The sequence below is a fragment of the Echinops telfairi genome, unplaced genomic scaffold (genome assembly GCF_000313985.2).
Source record: "Echinops telfairi isolate 266 unplaced genomic scaffold, ASM31398v2 ScPeMD7_1;HRSCAF=3_0, whole genome shotgun sequence".
In the NCBI taxonomy this organism is placed as follows: Eukaryota; Metazoa; Chordata; class Mammalia; order Afrosoricida; family Tenrecidae; genus Echinops; species Echinops telfairi.
In genome coordinates, this window is record NW_022103896.1 from 68,518,520 (window position 1) to 68,538,949 (window position 20,430).

General features: G+C 39.9%; 1 protein-coding gene across 1 annotated transcript in view; it reads left to right on the forward strand.

The window, feature by feature from the left end:
* Positions 1-20,430, forward strand: part of EYA1 (EYA transcriptional coactivator and phosphatase 1) — a 170,871-nt gene that overhangs the window by 15,743 nt on the left and 134,698 nt on the right. The window contains exon 4 of the mRNA XM_045285819.1: positions 17,808-17,885. Coding sequence (XP_045141754.1) covers positions 17,808-17,885 — 78 coding nt within the window. The remainder of the gene's footprint in view (positions 1-17,807; positions 17,886-20,430) is intronic.

Below are 20,430 nucleotides of genomic sequence, written 5' to 3' on the forward strand. Positions count from 1 at the left end.
AATGTTTTGAGAATGATGAGGGCAATGAATGTACAAATGCGCTTTACACAATTGATGTATGTGTGGATTGTGATAAGAGTTGTATGAGGCCCTAGTAAAGCAATTAAACAAATAAAATAAAATAAAGGGGGCATTCTACTTACGTGTGTGCTTTCCCTGGTAGAATGTGTTTCTTAAGAGGCAGACACTGTTATGTTCTCATCACTCAGCAGAAATCTTGGCAGTGTTTAAACTGTCAATATTTGTTGGCTAATGGGCCCATATTAAATAATAGGAACAAATAGTAGGAGGGATTTCAAGAGAAAGGTATGCATTAATTTTATTTACAAAGCACTAACAGATTCTATTTATCTAAAGTCTATCTTTAATTTTTGAAAATAATCATTTCATGGAATAAATGATATAGCCACTATAGGCAGTCTGTTCCAAGACATCCCCAGAAAAAAACATGGGCCCTGGCTTTGATATTTAATAGCAGTCTTGCATTTGAACCCCATTCTAGTGAACTGTGTCATAAATGCAAACTTCGACTGTCAGACCTCAAGGTATGTTTGCAGTGATGTTGAAATTCTTTATCCTTAGTTCATCCAAGAATAAGGTGACCAGATTTTAACATTGGTAAAGCAGGACACCATTGATAAAACTCATATCCTGGTGAAATAGCCACATGGCAGCTGAAAACTGTCTACCCTAGCTTGTCGTGCATTCTTTCCAAAAATCGGGACTTTTTAAAAACACCACAGGATGTGGGACAAATTGTTAAAAACCGGGACTGTCCCACCAAAAGTGGGACGTCTAGTCACCTTATCCAAGAAGCAACCCCGTAATATAAGGATCAGGCAGTTAGTACCCTGAAGTTTAATGACTTTGAAAGATGGTTAAAGAATAATCATTGATGGTTAACATTTTGAAGGCTGGGAACAGCTGAGGGAGCAAAGATGTATACAATATGTGTAGATATAATAAAGTATAATTACATTTCACACTATATATCCAGTATTGAATTATTAATTCATTCAAGAAATATTAAGATGGCCCAAGTGGTCTGCTTATGACCATTAAACTAAAGGTTAGTGTTTTGAACCCACATAGTGGTAGCACAGAAAAAAGTCCTGGCAGTGAACTGTCACAAAGATTGCATCAGTTCTACTTGGTAACACATGGGCACATCATGAGCTGGAATGAATTCTGAGGCAACAGGGCGTATCTAACAATTTCCCAAACACCATTCTAACCAATCAGTTCCCCATCTTGTGCGGTGAACTGACCCCTGACCAGATGATCAGCATCCGTTACTGTAACATCTATATTCCCTAGAGGGTGTGGTGGTGGTGAGTTGCCATGAAGTTGATTCTAAGTCATGTACGTGGACGTCAGGGTTGAATTGTGTTCCATTAGCATTTTCACAGCTGTGACCTTTCAGAAGCAGCTTACCAGGCCTGCCTTTCCAGGGTGAGTTCAAATCAGCAGCCTTGTAGTTAGCAGTCAAGGACGTAACCATTTGTATGTCCACAGGGCTGTAGTACTGCCCAGAGGGGTCACTGTGAGTTGAAATGGACTAGAATGCACCCAACAACGACAAGCACGTGGGGCTGCCAGGAGAGTAAAATGAGTTGGCAAAGCGCTTTACAAGCACTGCTGTAAATGCTTTCCCGACTCATTTAACTTGTAGAGAGAGCCTCCTATCCACTGGCTGTTATTATCTATTATTGCTGAGCCTTTGATTTCACCATTGTAAAAAGGAGAGTGCACCTTTGCCATAGGGTGTTTTGACATTTAAAGGAATCCAAATTACTAAGCACAATTACTAGCATAAAGTTGTGTGTGTGTGTGTGTGTGTGTGTGTGTGTGTGTGTGTGTGTGTGTATTCATTCCCTGGTGGTTCAGTGATAAAGCATTCAGCCTTTGGAAGGAAGGTTTAGCAGTTTACTTCTGTAAAGATTTAAAGCTTGAGAAACCCTAAGGGGCAGTTCTATTTTGTCTTGGAGCAGCAGTTCTCAACCTGTGGGTCGCCTAAGACCATCGGAAAACACATATTTCCAATGGTCTTAGGAACCGAGACACCGCTCCTCTAACTGTCTCCAGGTGGGTCCGACCACATGCAGATAGGCCCACATACAAGAGTACCCAGCATGAAGACCGTTACCCATGCTACATCATGCTTCAAGACAAAATTTCATTGATTTGTCATTAGAAATAAATATTTCACAGTATATAATTACATATTGTTTTTGTGATTAATCACAATGCTTTCATTATGTTCAATTTGAAACTATGAGAATACATTCTGCCTATCAGATATTTACATGACGATTCATAACAGTAGCAGAATGACAGTTATGAAGTATCAACCAAAATAATTGTATGGTTGGGGTTACCACACCGTGAGGAACTGCATGAAAGGGTGGCACACAGATCAGGGTTGACAACTCTTTGCTGCACAGTCTACGCGGACACAGGAGCAGCATGAGTTAGAGTTGATTCAAGAGCAACTGCAACTGATGGAAGAACATTGAAGTGTCTATTGTAGTGTCTGCATGCGAGGGCGGCTATTTCCTTATTTGAAATTCTTCACGTCCCTGACCAGCCTGTGCAGCTCCTCGGAGTCCCTGAGATTTTCCATAAGTGCTGCTTGGCTGATACACCGGGGGAAGGGTTTAATTTGTGGATGCTTCCGTGTGTTGGCGAAGATAGAAAGGGAGTATGATCCAAGATGAAAATTTGGTAGGTTGATTACATTGTAGGCAAGTTAACCATTTTTCCATATTGATATGATTGAGGTTCTGAATCTGAGCCAACTCATCTGCTTCTAATCTTCATACATGGGTGTATTTTACCATCAGCTAATTTGCAACATAGACTGATACACTTTTATTCGGAGGCTTTCATATTGCTACACTGCGCACTGATTGTGGAAATCTCCATCAGAGGCATGATTAAGGATAAAACCCTAATTCGAAAAGGTCTGACTTTTCAGTGGTTTGATAAAAGATAGGGGGATTAAAGAAATCTGAAGCTAGCTCTGTGACCTTGGGCACACTGTTTAATGTCTTTAAGCTACAGTTTTCTCTTCTTTAAAATGGGGCAGTCACACTGAATACCTCATAAAGTGTCCGTGAGGAGTGAATGAGTTATTGCTTGTGAAGAGCTTACACAGTGCTCCTCATATAGTGTGCTTTTAATAAATGTAAACTCTGTTTTCAATAATTTCCCTTCCATTTTAATTGTACTCCAGTATTGTGTGTGCTATAAATTAAGAATGTTTTTTTTTTTACCTGAATCCTTAAAATGAGACAATCTTTTTACTAGATGCCTTGCTTTCATTATTATAGTAAGATAAGAATACTCAAACTTTTCAATGGGTGAAATTCCACTTTGGAATTTACATATATGAATCTGTTAAAACTCACTGAGTGACACATTTCGGGTGTGTGCATTTCATTAGGTGTAAATTCACCTTAAAAAGAACCCTAAGAAAATAGGGGCTTAAAAAGAGCCAATGTCAAGGAGAACAGGAAGAAAAAGAATGCTTGGAAACTGTCTGTGGAGCAGTTATACGATTCTGCTTGAGGCGATTGAACTATGGAGCGACATGATAGATGTAATAACTCCCAATTAGCAATAAATTGAAAATAAAAGGAAAATAGGATGCGCATGCTAAAATGTTTCAGGGAACCGCGCATTGTCCTGCGACTTATTTTGCTTCGCTTTTGGGTCCAACATTCTATTTGGAGGCTGGGGAACTTGGCCGCCCCGTATATATCTCACTAATTTTTACCTGGGACAGCTGACCTTGATTAAAGTATGATTTCTCTTGTCTACACAGAAATCCACAACTAGGTTTTTGTGATGCAGTCTTTCTCAATCAACTGATTATAAATAGGCTGCCCTTGGGGCTCTGAAACATGTTGCTGTGAGAAAGAGGGTTTCATTCTCAAGAAGGTTGGAAGCCTCTGATACAAATAAAAGTATTCTCCAAATTGAGAAGAAAGAGCTCCTCCACTTGCTGAGGGCGGGATGGGCTTCCAGGAGGCGGTAGGAGCTGAGCTGAGTGTTGGGAGATGGGTGGAATTGGAAGGGTTGAGAGGAGACAGAATGTGTTCTAAGTGAGGGACCAAGGTGAACAGTCAGGATCATTTGGGAGACTGAGAAGACCCATTGAGCCCAAGAGGGAATCAACACTACGTAAGGATGGAGGAATCACCAGGAACCAATCGACCCCTGACTACTAGGTGAGGAATGTGGACTTGTCCTGAAACAAGTAGAAAATCCACTGAGTATTTTGGCAGGGGAGTGTGATCAGGGGAGTGTGATCTGGAGTGTGATTTGGTAAATTAGGTAATCATTTAGCAGAAATTTAAGAACAAATTGAGTGGGAGGTTGGGGGTGAACCGAAGTACACAAGCTCATGTCAGTTCCCAGATTTTATGTATTAAGAACCTGAGCTAGTGTTGTTGTTGTTGTTGTTGCTAGTTGTTGTCGAGTTAGTTCCAACCCATGCGAACCCTGTTTTATGTCCAATAGACCAAAACCCTGTGTGGCCCTCTCATTCTCACCACCATGTCTATATTTGAGTCCATTGTTTCAGCCACTGTCAATCCATCTTGTCCAGGGTCTTCCACTTTTTTGCTGCCCCTCTACTTTCCCAAGCACGATGGCCTTTCCCAGGCACTGGTCTCTCCCCATAGCATGTCTAACGTACGCGAGACCATGTCTTGCCATTCTTGCTTCTAAGGAGCCCTCAGGTTATACTTCTTCCTGGACAAATGTTGTTGTAGCTGTTCTTTCGGCAGGCCATGGTACTTTCAATAGTCTTTCCCAGCAGCACAGCTCAAATGCATCAACGCTTCTTCAGTCTTCCATACTTAATGTCCAACTTTCACATGCATATGAGGCGATTGAAAATACCATGGCTTAGGCACGCTCTGAGGTAATGAAGTGGGAATTAAAAAACCTTCCTGCCATCAAGTCATTTCTGACTCATAGCATATGGACAGGTAAAATGGCCCATGTGTTTCTGAGGCTGGACATCTTTACAAGAGCAGAAAGCCTCATCTCTAACTCAGAGTGGCTGCAGCGTTTGAACTGGTTAGCATCCATGGCTTGACCCACTCTGCCACCAGGATTCCTGAGGGTGGGAATGGAAGTTGTGAAACCAGAGTGACAGCAGTAGTACAGTCAGTACTTACCTGTAATTCTTTTGCAAAAGAAGTTAGCTACTCTGGACCTCTGCATTGTTATTGTTAAGTACCGTTGAGTTTGTTCTGACTCAGAGCAAACCTGTGTACGCCGGAAGGAGATACTGCCTGGTGCGGGGCCATCCTCACAATTGTTATATTTCAATCCATTGTTGCAATCACTGTGTCAATCCACCTTGAAGAGGGCCATCCTCTATTTTGCTGACCTTTTACCAAGGACTGATTTCTCCTGATAACCTGTCCAAAGAAGGTGAGATATAGTCTTCCTATCCCTGCTTCTAAGGTGGTACTTCTGCCAGTACAGGTGTGTTTGTTCTTCTGGAAATCCATTGCGTATGGGATATTCTTAACCAACACTACAATTCAAGTACATCGATTCTTCTGTGGTCTTCCTTACCCATTGGTCAGCTTTCCCATGCTAAGAGGTGACTGAAAATGCCACGGAATGGGTCAGGAACATCATAGTTCTCCAAGTGCCGTCTAGATAAATCAAACCAAATCCAGCTCTCTACCATGGAGTCAATCCTACTCATAGCAACCCTTTGTCAAGCCTGTCAGGAAGACCCTAACTGCTCCATAGCATTGCCATGGCTAGAACTCTTAACAGAAACTGACTTTCTGCTATCTTGTAGCTGTTGGATTCAAACTGCTGACCTTTCTGTTAGCAATTTCATCCTTAAACTACTGTAGTGCCAGGGCTCCCTGACATCTGCATAGTCTTGTAAAAGTATCCTCTAGTGTGTTATAGTTGCCTGGGATAACATGTTTTGAAATTAACCAACATTTCTCCTTGGCCATGTATATTCTAAGTTCAAGTTTAGTCTATCTGTGTTCATGTGGTTTTCTTAAGGCTATACCATTTTGAAAAGCTAATATTTTTCTACTCTCTTTTAAGAAAAAGATGACTATTTGAACTTTAAAATTTGAAGGGATAATTATCTTCTGCCAGACTATATAACTAATCCAAACATAAGGGGATCCCTCATTTTCCAAATGGGAATTGACCAAAGAAAAAACATTTAGTTCATGTCTACATATACTCTTTTAGATGAAGAGGAAATAGTTAAACAATTACCTATGTTTAATTTATTAATTCAATTATATGCATTTAAAATATTATGTCAAATAAAATATATACATTTTAAAATATTGCTGACTTATGCTCTCATATTTCATGGACCGATTTTACTCATTCTCTTCACATATGTCTTTGGTATCTCTTGATACTGTGTTTAGAGTCATCTGATACAGTTTTTGAAAACATACATTTCCACTTCTGCCTCATGGTTTTAGAAAGGAAGGGAAAACCTGTACAGTCGGAGTGATACTGTCATTGATTCCAAACCACACTGGAACGTGACGGTGGCTTTTGCCTTTTGTCTTAGATGATTGTGTTCTCTACAGCATAATCACTTGCCATATTGCTTCAGAAAGTACTCTTAATGCATATTTACAGTAATGTCTAGTATTTTCTTTAAGGAGTAATACAACATAAGTAATAATAAAGTCCATGAGAGTTTTTTAAAAACAGTTTGATTGGCACATCATCCACATATTATACAATTCAGTAGTCCAGTCTTTTTAAGAAGAGCTGTACAATCATTACTACAATCAATTGTAGAACATTTTCTTCTTCCTTATAATCACTGTTATTAGTGTAATTATTTTTTAATTGTGGCAAAAATATACACAAGAAATCATTCTCCAATTCAATAATTTCTACATGTATAATTCTGTGCCATTGATTATACTGTGTTGTAAATACAACCATTATTGATATCCTTTTCCAAATTATTCTACCCCCATTAACATAAACTCAATGCCCCTTCAGGAAATATATTCTTCCTCCTTCACCTATGGTAACCATTAGGCAACGTTAGTTTCTTTCTTCCTTCCTTTCTTTCTTTCAGTAGTTCTCTTGAGATAAACTGTACATATCAGACACTTCCATAGTTAAGTTGCTGTTTTAAAATGTTGTGCATACATGATCACAATCAGTTCCAGTGCTCCCTCCCCCTCCCGCTTTCATTATTTGTGCCCCAATTCCTCACCCTCTCCCTTCCCATCCCTGATAAATCATTGTATTAGTTGTGGTCTCTAAGCAACCACTCCTTATATGCTTCATAAACTGGGAAACCTAACAGAAACAATAAAAAAGAGAAAGGAGAAAATAATAATATAAAGAAAATATAAAGAGTAAGAAAAAATGACCACCAGCAATATTTTAGAAGGCAGAGAAGAAATAGTAAAACCTAGAGCAAATTAAGGTTGTGTCAAGAGGGAGGTCAACTGGCCAAGTATCTTATGATACTAGAGAGCTTCGATCCACCATACTCAAGTTTACAATAATCTCTGTCTGATAGTAAAGCTGTTCAAATCTTTGCCTTGTGGCTAAAGAGGATTTGTCAGTGACTTAATCTGACTAGATATTCTACAGATGGATTTTTGGAGCCCCACTGCCCTCCATAGCCTATAACAAATTGGGTGTTCTCAGTTTAAGCTCTGATACTTTTATCTTCATTATATTTGGATTTTGATTTCATAATATTTGGATCACACAGGCTGATGCGTTTCTTTAATGTGGATTTAGTTGATGCCTCACTTAGATGGCAACTTCTTTGAATACAAGCCTTTAAGACCTCAGACACTATTCTGATTGATAGTTGGGCACTGTCTGCTTTCTTCACCACCCTTGTCTTCAATGGTCTCTTCATAAAAGGAAGTATTGAACAGAGCCAAGTTATCAGAACTAACTGTTCTTGGTTTAGGGCTAGACTTAAGTGGGAGCCCAGAATCCATCTGCTTGTCCACGGGTTATGAACGACTCTGGTTTACATTAGTGATCATATTATGACAAAAAATAACAAGAACAACACACAGAGAGAAACACTGTCGATCATCCTCCTTAGGTATAAGGTGATTGCATTGATAACATCAATAATTTATCCTATGGCATGGAATTTAAAGTACAGCTGACATGAAGAGTTTATTTGAGTATAGTCCAACTGCAAGCTGAAATCCAGGAGGTGTTCCTTTGTACATATTGATTTGTTAATGGATTAAGCTCTTTTTATATTGAGCCTAGGGGTTGGTGCTAGGGAAACTTTTTCTGTAACATTTTTTACAAGGGCAGATCCTCGCCTATCAGATTAATACCTTAAGACAACTTTTAAACACCATCCCTGACTTTTTATATGTTCAGCCTGGGTCCTCATTAAACATTCAGAAACTCCAATGATTGGCATTATTTTAGGCTGTGTCTTCTCCAGAAAGTACTGTGTTGATAATATTATAACTGACACGCATTCTCTGAGGGAGAGACTTAGCAACCATATGCATAGAAAATGACAGGTAATGTGAGAGGAACAAGGCATTATCTCATGCTTTAGCATGTACAATGCTTTAGTTGCCCATGTATAGTGGTATTAGGTCATTTGTAATGTATATTTATTTCTAAGTCATTTACATATTTCCCTCTCTTCTAATAAATTTAGACTTACCAAGCATTTTGCTAAATTCTGTAGAGATATAGGAATATAAAAAAATCTATGTTTTCCCATAAAGAAATGTATGATGTTAAAATAAATAACACTATAAACAACTATAAATTGAGGTAGAATATAATTTTTAAATATATATTTTAAAAGTCAAAACTCACTATTATAGAGTCAAATCTGATTCAATGACCCTATGGGACAAAGTAGAACTACCCCTATGGATTTCTGAGACTGTATGTCTTTATGGTAACAGAAAGCCTCATCTTTTCTCATTGAGCTACTGGTTTCCAACTGCCAGCCTTGCAGTTAGCAACTCAATGGGCTACCCAGCGCACCATCGCCATCGTTATTTCCAACTCACAGTTAGCCAAGTCAGGTTTCTGAGGCTAGAAATCTTGGCAGGAAGCAATAGCTTCAATGCTTTCCTAGGAAGCAGCTAGTGGATTTGCCTTGCCAGCTTTCCAGCAGGCAGTCTAACACCCTAGTGCCACCTGGATTCTTTAGTGGGCACAACCGCCTATATATGGTTTCTGGACGTTAGGTTTTCCCTCCCTACTACTACTCAAGGGTAGTAGGGCAAGGAAAACCGAATGAAGCAGACAGAATTTGGGTGGCACTTTGAAGGACCGACAGGCCTTAGTCAGGTAGAAGTATTGTAGGACATTTTGTTAGAGAGAAAGTGACCCTACTGAAATGGTGGGTTTGAGAAACCATTAAACATCTGGGTGAACCAATATGGTTCAAGTGTTTGGTACATATGGCATTTGAACTGTAAAATGAGATGATAATGTTCCATTTACGTGAGACCCTATATTATTAAATGTCCTTATAAAATTTTAGTTGCTACACAAAACGTACATGGAAGTAATGAGAATAAGGTAAAGTATGGTATTGGAGTATAGAGGACCTTGAAAATATGATAGATAATGGAAACATCTCAGGAAATAATGGAGAGAATTGACTGAAAGGCTCAGAGCCAGTCATGACTCCCTTGAAGCTAGACAATGGGATGATGAATAGTTCTGATTAAAGCAGGGCGAGCAGAGGCTGACAGTCCAGTTTCCCTGCTTTCACTGGATGGGGTAGTAGAAGAAAATTCGGAGATTCACAGCCATTGAGTCAATTCCTACTCATAATGACCATGCGTGCCCGACTAGAACTGCTCCATAGGGTTTCCAAGGCCGTGAGTTTTTGTAGAAGTGGACTGTGTCCTGCAGAGTGGCTGGTGGACTTGGGCCACCAGCCTTTCCAATGCTTACCCCACTACAGGACCAGCGCGACTTCACAGTGCAGAGAGTGGTGGTGTAATTAGAGAGAAGGCGATTATGGAAAAATTGGGGTTGCTGTTGAGTTGACTCCTAGCAAACTTTGTGGCCAGCACAAGGAAACACTGTTCGGTGCCATCTTCACAGTCTCCAGTGTGCTTTAGTCGATTGTTGTGGCCACTGTGTCTTTGGAGTGCCTTCTAACATAGAGCTTAATCTATCAGCCCTGTGTCAAACTGTTGGGATCAGTAGGGATTTTACTGGTTGATTTGGAAATAGAATTCCAGAACTTCCTTAATAATCTTTCTTAATCTGTAAATTCTGATGAAACCTCTTCCCCATGGGTGGTCTGCTGGCATTTGAAATGCTGCTGGCATAGCTTTCAGCATCCAAGCAACATGGAAGCAACCAAAATCGTACTAACTGAAAAGCACGAGAGATCAGATTGGTAGAAATGATCAATCGATCTGGCAGTAGGACGTAAAACAAAAGAGGAACTCAGAGAACTCAGGATGAAAAGGAAACTTCCATCTACTTGAGTGGTAACATAATGAAAAAAGATGTGACCACCAGTTGGATCAAAGTAACGATTTTACACTTGAGCAGAGTGAGTTTTTACGCTTATTTAGACAACTGCATTGTCCCGGTGCATGTGGGGATTGGCTTCCTGTACTCAAAGTGTGGTTGTAGATAGAGATTTTGGAGTCTTCTGTGTGCGGGTGATTTTCTTTAAATGGTGGCCAGCAAAGAAATGGTTGTGAGACAAAATGCAAACAGGCATGATGGAGAATGATGTAAGTGCAGGAGAAGGAAGGAAAATGAGTTCAAAAGACTCATATGAAGGAAAAGGTGGAAATATTGCTTTGTTATGGTGTTCAATGATGGGGAATTGGCAAGAAGGGAGTCACACTCTATAGAATTAAAACTGGGATTGAGAAAAATTTGAGTTGAGAAATTAATACAGTCATTTGAGTAAAATACTAGGCATAAAAAAGGTCATGTCAAAGATTCTAGGTGATAAGGATTTTAAGGCAAGTGATAAAAGAAGAGAGAGAAGACACGATTTTTTTTAAATGGTTGAGAGAAGACTTAGAGCATTAGAGGAGCTCTGTGTCTTTGGGTAGTTAGAAAAGGCATCGAGATGGAATGATTGAGGACGTTGAGAGATCAAATAATGGAGCGTTGTAAAAACTGACGCTAAACCAATGGCCAGCAAGCCTGTTCCAATTCATGGCATGTCAGTGTTCAACTGTGCTCTGTAGGGCTTTTGAGTGGATTTTTTTTAAGTTAGATTGCCAGGCCTCTCTTCTGAAAGGCCTCTGAGTAGACTGAAAACTGGGAAAATGTCACAGGAGGAAAATTGAAAGATTTAATGCAATTCCAGCATTCTTTGTAAACTAGGAAGTAGAGGCATGTGTCAAGAAAACGGGGAATGAGCTGTGGTGCCGGACTCGAGTCAAGTGGAATAACTCAATGTGGAAACAGATTTGGCAGTGGACCAGATGGCAACAGAGTTTTGTCATGGAATGGCACAAATGAATATAGAAAACATTGATGTCAACCTCCTCACTCGGCATCTCCATTACGACTTTCTCCACCATGCTCAAAGCCTCGAAGAGCCACTCACCCAGGCAAGTGTCTTCACTGTGGGTTTTCTAGGTGAATTTTTCATAATTGTCCCCTCAGAGCTGTTCTTTGAGAGCAAACTTGTTCTCCTCGGTACCCTTTTAATTTATGGCAAGGAACAGAACCAATTGAATGGGCTGAATGCTTCTCTGGTTGACCCCCGATCTCTCTACAGATATAAGAGAGGCTTCAAAAAGTTCAGAGAAAAATGGAATGAAAAGATAATGGAATTCTTCTACAAACTGTTTGAAGCCCCTTAGTACTCGAATATGGCCCTATATTCGAAGCTAACAAGAAGGTGCTTGGGGAACACGGAATCATGCTGTGATATGTTAGCTCGATGGTCTTGGCACCAAGCCCCAATGATCACATAGATTTTCTTCCCTTCAATTTATGCGGAAGGAAGAGAGATAGGTTTCTTATTTTCATCAGCGAGAGCATAATCACCCAGCAGTGCCAGAGCAAGATGGCCACATTTTCTCCTGGCATCCCCAGTGACAATTGCTACATACCTCGCCTTCCTCTGCTCGCCTTCTTTGGAAGGGATATGCAATAGCTGTAATTATGGAGGTAAAAGCTTTCTTAATATAATCATGATTCAGTTCTGCCTTCTTGAGTTCTATCCAAGTTACCTTTATATAATTTTTGGAATGTCCTCATGGTTGATCTAATAAAGTCAGTTAACAATAGATTGTTTTCCTAACTTTGTTTTCAGAGGCTAAATTTTTCTTGAATGTGCTGTTTGTGATTGGTTTTTATCCCAGCTATTTGTGTTTTTAAAACAACACTTCTTTTTTTATAATGTAAGGTGTCATGATAGCTATCAAACTATCAAACTAGAACAACCATAAAAGTTGGAGCTCTGAAACTCGGCGAGTACTAAATGTTTTATAAACACTATCCCATTTAACTTCACAAGTACTGTATATTATTCTCACTTTAGAGATGAGGAAGCTGAGGTACACATAAGTAACTTTTCTAGGTTCACGCCATTAAGTTAGATTGAAATTAATTTGTTTATTCCCAAACTGGAGTTTATTCTATATTGATCCTTAACAAAAAATAATATCAGTAATATTTTTAAAATATCCCTAGAAAGAAAAAGGGATGCAATGTAACGGAAATATGATATTACTGCTACTACTCCTGTTACTACTACCACTGATGATGATAATGATGAATATGTCTTTAAGTTCTCCTTTGTACTAGCCACTGCGCATAGATTTTATATGTCCTTATTGTATTTCTGTAATGTAGGCATCATTTTATCACTCTAGATACAAGATCATTAAGTTCAAAGAGATAGAATAATTTTTAGAAAGAAATAATTTTTAGTAAGCAACCGAGTTATCTGACTCCCATACTGAACTTCAAAGTCATTCGCGGATGAAGATGTGCTTTGCACTTAACAGTTTACCCTGCATGTTCAGGCCTGGAGTGTTAGGAGAACCAGGGATATAAAAGAGGCAAAGGCGAAATCTTGAATATTTTTAAGGACGCGTAGGTTGTTAAATAGAAGAAAACCAAACCCACTGCCATCGAGTCTACTCCGTCTCACAGTGACCCTATAGGACAAAGTAGAACTGTGCCTTTGGGTCTCTGACTCATTAAATCTTTGTGGTAGCAGAAAGCCGCATCTTCTCTTGGAACTTCTGGTGGGTTCAAACCGCTGACCCCGTGGTTAGCCTCCCAACTCATAACCCAGCACTCCACCAGGGCTTCTTCAGTCGCGGCCTGGCAACCTGCTTTTTAAACATCAGCCCATGAAAAGCATAGGAAATATCACAGTCTGGCACCATTTTGCACACAGTCATTTTGAGTCCAGGGCTGACTGGGCAGTGAACACCATTCATTGAATCTCTGCCATGGAGGCTGTTGTGACTCAGCTAACAACAATAGCCGTTTCTTAAGTATCAAAGGGTTGGAAGCAGGAGTCGTAGAAAAAGTGAGATTCTGGAATAGGAGCCCAAAATCAAGCATTCAAAAGTGCTTTCTTTCCCTGTATACCGAAATGTCCCAAAAAACCCCAAGTATACTGGACCTAAAAATAATGCTACAATTAATTAAGAGAAAACCAGATCATGCATAGCCCTTTTTCTTTTTAGCTAGATTGGACAACACTAAATAATTTTTTGGTATTTCACAATTTATATACATATCATCAATATTATAACGGGGTCCTTCTCTGAGCATATATATGTATTTATATAGTCAATGATACACCGTGTGTATGTGCAGATGTGTTAGTGCTAGTGTGGATGGTAAGGTTTTGGTGTACGGCGATTATTCTTATCCTTTTACCTTTGCTTGGCTGAATGCTCAGCAACAACAAGGCCAGAAGTCTTCTCTGTTCCTGGGGCTTTCATTCAGAAGCTAGTTTACATCACAATGGGCCACCAGTCTCTTTAGTATCAGGTCCCTGTGCTCCAAGTATTCAATTACAGTATCTGATAAAATCATGAATATCCTAGGAGTTAATGTACATCCTCAACAGTGAGGCCTTTTAAAAAATTGGATTCATTGGGAAAGGGAAGTCTTTATTTCTTAGTGTATATATATGGGTCTATTTGGACAATGACAAAAGCTACGTGCTTGGGACCGAAAAGAAAAAGTATCCTCCTCTTTTCTCTTCTGCTCTGTTTTTGCCCAATTTTAATGGGAATTCAAGTATAATTGAATGTGCCTCCTGGGAGTGAAAACTCCATTCAGGTTGGCTAATCCTATGGAGAATAGCTGAGCTGGGGCAATGTATGCCTTTTTTGAAGCCACTAAGAATAGCAGTAGTCTTGTGAAGTAACCTTATTGCCCACTCTGCGGAGCCCACATGAGACCTTAGGTTTGGCAGAGACTGTGGAATCAAACCGGGCTAACATCCTGTACAGCGGAGGAATTTCTTCTCTGTTCTCCCGGCCACCTCCTGGCGAAGCACATAGTTGAGATGACCGAGCGAGCGCCTTAGGCTTGACTCTCTTGCTCTTGGAAAGCCCAGTGCCATCAAGTTGATTCCCACCTACAGCAATCCTAGAGGACAAGAGTAAAACTGCCCCTTTGGGTTTCTGAGACTTTAAAGTTTTATGGAAGCGTACAGTCTGAATTTTCCCCTGCAGAGCGACTGGTGGGTCTGAACCACTGACCTTTGGGTTAGTAGCAAAATGTGTAACCCACTGCAGCTCTAGGAAGGCAGGAGCTCTACAGGGGCTCTGCTTTGCTTGGCTGTAGAAAGTGCCACTGCTTGCCATGTCTCCAGCGCTTGCTCGTGGACCCTAGAGTCATAACCAAATCATTTGCCTTCTGGACAACTCTTCGTTAGGGCCACCCTATGGATGTCAGAGTAGAACTACGTTCCCTAAGGCATTCAATGGCTACTTTTTAAGAAGCAGATCGCCAGGTCTTTTTTCCTCGGTGCATCTGGGTGGATTCTAACCTTTCGATTTATAGCTGAGTGTGCTAGCCATATGTACCAACCCAGGAACCCTTAGAGTTATAAACACCCACACGTAAATCCTAGTTCTGTCACTTGCTTTGAGACATTGATTCATTTCCTAACCCCTCTGAGTATCAAGTTTTGCATGAGAAGCAAGCAGATGATATATCCAATTAGAAGAGTTTCTGGGCTGTGTTCTGAAGTCTGTTTGTAGAGTTGTGTACAGGATTAATCCCATACAAAGAATCTGACACATAACAGACATTTTACATAGCGTATTGAGCCTAATTCTAGTCTTTTGCTCACTGTGTTATGCTTGATTCTAAGTTCAGAATCCCCATGGTGGTCTGTCTAGTATAAAGTAAAATGGAAATATTACTTAATTGGTACAGGGCAAATTATGGTTTCTTTTTTCTGATTGGTAGTTTTGTTTTTCCCTTTTGATATGAGTGTATGTGTGTGTTTTGTGGGTGTATTCCTTTTATTCTGGGGTGGGGGGCAAATGGGTTAACGTTAGAGTATTAACTGAAAGGTTTACTGTTCAAACCTTCACATGGAGGTGTCCTGTGTCCTACTCCATACATGGGGGTGCCATGAGTTGACAAATCCACTTGACAGTCACTAGCCACAACAAAATACATGTAACATAACATTTGTCACTTTAACCAGTTTTAAGCATCCACTGCAGTCACGTTTATTGTATTCATATGCAATGCTTCTACCACCTACTCCTAGACCTTTTCCAGCGGCCTCCCTAGAAACTCTGTGCCCATTAAGCAATCACTCCCGATTGCAGACCTTCCACAGCCCCTGGTAACCTCTAATTTACTTTCTGTCTCTATGCTTTATATCTTAGTTCTTTTACAGGGAGGTGGGCTATGATGTGGATGGCTGAACAGGAAACTTCAGAACTAAGCACCAGCAGTGGACTACCTGCTTTCCCAAAACTATGCCCTCAATGGTCAGGGCAGAGAGAGAGATCATCAGGGTGCCTGGTGGCATAGAGGCAAAGGGAAATGCAGGCTTGGGTCAGAATGTATTAGCATCAGCTAAGATTGTTAACCCAAAACAACTGGCCCAAAAGGGAAACTTCAGTTCCACCGTCGTTTGGTCCACATTAAAATGACCAAGCAGAATGATTTCCATCAGATTTACTGTTCCTTTTTCTTTTTCGTTTTTTTATACAGCCTTGTAAGGAAATAATTGAACTAATTACTTTTTGGTGATAATATATGTGTGTTAATAATGCTTATTTTTAAAGATATTCAGTATATTAATCAAATATTACAAGGCCCAGGAGATGCAAGGAGAATTTGCCCTTCACCAAGTGTTTGTAAGAAACCGGCAATGCTGAAATAAGAAACGCCTGCATTTTCTCCTTCACCCTTTTCTTGCAGTACGTGGGAGGGGCCTTCGTGGGAGGGGCCTTCGTGGGAGGGGCCTTCGCGAGCAGTCTGTTGCTGGAGTCTTCACTGCAGACGGCGCCCTGTTGGTTTTCAAATGACTTTTAAGAGATTACTGAATATTTTAAAAATGAATAAAGATGAAAACCTTCACCAATATAGGTTTGACAAATTCCAAAGATGTCATCTGAGCACTATTTTTTTCTGGCGCGGGGAGAGAAATGTATTTTTTTTCACTTAAACAGCAAGAGGGAACCGATTACAAGAAACTAGGTATTGCCTCCTCCCGGGGGGGAGGGACAGCAGAGAAGAGGGCGGGGAGAGACGTCGGACAGTGTGACTTATGACAAAACTATAATAAGTTGTGAATTATGAAGGGGTCATGAGGGAGGGAGGCTGGGGAGGGAGGGGGAAAACGAGCAATTGATATTAAGGGCAGAGGTGGAGGGCAAATGTTTTGAGAATGATGAGGGCAGCGAATGTACATATGTGCTGGACACAATGGATGGATGGATGGATTGTGATGAGAATTGTACGAGCACCCAATCAAGTAATTTAAAAAAACACAAAGTTTTTTTAAATGATCACAATGTTCTGGGGTGGTTTGGCTTTTCCACTTTGTTGTAGTGCAGTGATACGGAGGTGGAGCTTTCAGGAGAGTTGTTTGTTTAGGAGAAATGGCCATAAACCTACTGTTACTATTGTTTCACATTCCACAGGGACTTGACCAAAGATCTCGGAAATATTCTGCAAACTTCCTGGGACTGATGTTGTTTGTAGTGGAAATTTTCTGCTTGATTTTCACTGAGTGTATTTTTGGTACTAATTATCCTTAAAATGTTGACAAATTGATAGGTATGACTCTTACTAAATTGAGTACTCTGTTTATCAACTATGGTGGATAATGAGAACACATAGCTCTCTTCCTCTCTAGGTGTCTATGTCTGTACACGCACGCCTGCCCTTGAACGTCATGAAAACCTGCCCTGGGAAGACACTTCCATATTACTTCTTTGAGTCCTTTTGTTCTACTCTTCTAGCTCTGATTGGTCAAATAAAAGAAACCTTCTTAACAGCTTTTAGGAAATTATTTTTTAGTCATGTTGTTTATATTTTAAGAGAGGAACAATTTAGTAAATATGTAAGGTAACAATTTATTTACTTTAATTTGAAAAAAAATTCTTCTAACAGATGCTTTACTTGAGTGGAGTGGGTGGATAGCATCTTAGAATTAAAAGTAATAATCTACCAGTAATTTTAATCTGATTTATATTCAAATAGGAGATTATCTTCTAAATGATTTTTGTCACTATTTTGCATGTTATATTTTCTTGACTATGCCTTTACAAGTAAATATCAAATGGATATATGATGTATGTTATTTATTTTTATAGTTAAAACAGAGCCAATGAGCAGCAGCGAAATAGCTTCAACAACAGCAGACGGGTCTTTAGACAATTTCTCAGGTTCAGGTAAGGAAGAAATACTAGATTTTGACATTATTATCAAGTATGCTACACTCTAGCTTATCTATATTCAGCTACGTGTGTATGTGTGTAGACACATAGATAGGTGTTGCTGGCTGCCGTTGAGCTGGTTCTGACTCACAGCAATCATGGAGGAGGAAGCAATAGACTGTCCTGTGCTAATCGCACATTCTTCTCTATGTTTGCCCTAATACTGCTTATCAAACGATATGTAATGTAGCTGTCTGTTCTCGTAAAGATTTAAGGCCTTGGAAACCCAACGGGGCAGTTCTGTGTCCTATAGGGTGATTATGCGTCAGAGTCGTGTGAATCTAGTGAGTTTGACTTCAGAGTTTTGCTTAGAGTCACATATTGGCAACTCTGCTGTTTTTATTCTGTGTTATTGGAAAATGTTGGTTACCTATATCCGAAATAGGTTAGAAGTTTAATTCTAACTATTCTTTCTATTGAATTGTCTTTATTGTGTTGATGGTTCTTCCCACCCAGTTCCCTCTTACTGGCACAGATGTGTCCAACCCATTCAAGCCATCTTCTTCAATAAGGGTTATGTTCAACTATAAAGCTAAATGAAAGTTACCATTCTGTGAACCAGAATAGTAAGTCCTTAAGTCCTTTCTGACATTAATAAAGTTGGCTTCCAACAAACCAAATCTCCATCTTTCACATCAGTGATAATGAAGTGACTGAAAATAAAGCAATACTAAGATGACAGTTATAATTAAAAAAACAAAACTACAATGATATGGTTCTTTTTTTTTTTTTGCCAAATTACCCAGCTTTGGCTATTTTAATTATCAATTATTTCTGCTAGAAAGAATTCTTAAAAGTTTTAACCCTTTTTATATGACTTGTCACATTTAGCAAAGCTCTTAAATGGAATTGCTATATTTTCCCAAGTTTGAGATCAATTTAATCTAGTCCTCAGGATCATTTATTTCATAAACACCACAACTAACTGGACCTATTAGTAGATATAAAATGATGCACAAGATATGAAATCATGCACAAATGCATGACTTTCATCATAATGATACCAGGTAGAGAGACAAGGAAATCACAAGAAATTTTATATGTATTACTTATATAAAACACTTATTAAAATTTGACCGATGCTGTGCAATATGCTTAGTACTGTTAGGAATTCTTAGATGTATGAGAATTTCCCAGCTGAACAATTGACCAAACCATTATAATGGTTCACTTTGATAATGCCAGTGGGAAGCACAGGGACCACCAGAAACAACACCCAGGAAGTAATTCAATGAGACCAGGAGAGTCAGGGAAGACTTTCTGGGGCAAGGCCTGGATACAAGCTTAACAAATGAATAAAGAGAGGGGGGTACTGGATAGGTGGGGCATCATGTAGGAGAGCACACAGGCAGAAAGGACTTGGAGGAACTGCTAATTTTTCATCATCCCGTGTGTGTGTATAGTCTGAGCAGTGAAAAAGGTGCTGGAGAGGGAGGTGGGCTAGAATCTAAAGAGATGTGTATGCCCTGCGTGGGGTTTGGATTTTCTTCTGCATGCAATAGGGAAGCATCAAACAAAGAGTTGCATGATCAAGTTTATAATATAGAAACATTGTGATGGTGGTGGTGAGGTGGGTCGGAGGGGTTGTAAGCGGAAATGCTGAGAGCAGGTTTCTGGGTTCATTTGGACAAGAGATATGGAAGACCTGAAGTATTGGGATGATCATGGGCATGGAAACAATGGATTCCAGAAGTGTTTATGAAGTAAAATGGAAAACAAAAAAGGAATGTAGTCAAATGTTAGAAGCCCTGGTGGTATAATACATTATGTGTTGGATTCTACCCCCAAGAGGAGCAGTTTGAAGCCACCAGCAGCTCTGCTGAAGGGGTTGCTTCTGCGGGAAGGTTTACAGTCTCAGAACCCCACGGGACACTTCTACTCTGTCCCAGCCAGTCTCTCTCAGGGAGAACCGACTAGATGGCAGTGAGTTTGGGCTTTGGGGGGGTTGATAAAAGTTTGACATGAGGTGAAGGATGTCTGAAAAAAAAATTTTAATGGTTCTTGCAACTTTTCTGCAAGTCTCCAATTATGTTCAAAGAAAAAATAAGGAAATGAAGAGTGTCTATGAATTTTGCTCTTGGGAGACCCTTGTCAACACGCTAGAGCCATTTCAGAGGACAAGGAGCTTTGCTTCTGTCCCCAGTGGACCAAAGACCTCAGTTTTGTATTTCCAACATAGTTCCCAGTGGATAAGATATGCTCATCAAGTTTATTTAATAAATGGAGGATTTAATGATTAAGTGGCGGAAGTGGGGACAGAGAGAGGGGGTGGCTTTCAAACTCATAAATCATGAAAATAGGTAGAGAAAATGTGCAAATGCTTTAGAGAGAGGCGGGGTTGAGAAATGGCATTTAAAAGGCTAGGATGATTATAGGTTGTGGACGCGAACTTTATCGAAGCAGAGGTTAAGGGTGTTGATAAGTCAGAGACTGGCTGATTCGTGGAAGTCCCTGGTAGAGCAGCAATGGCAGACATCCAAAGCAGAGGCAGATGAGCTGA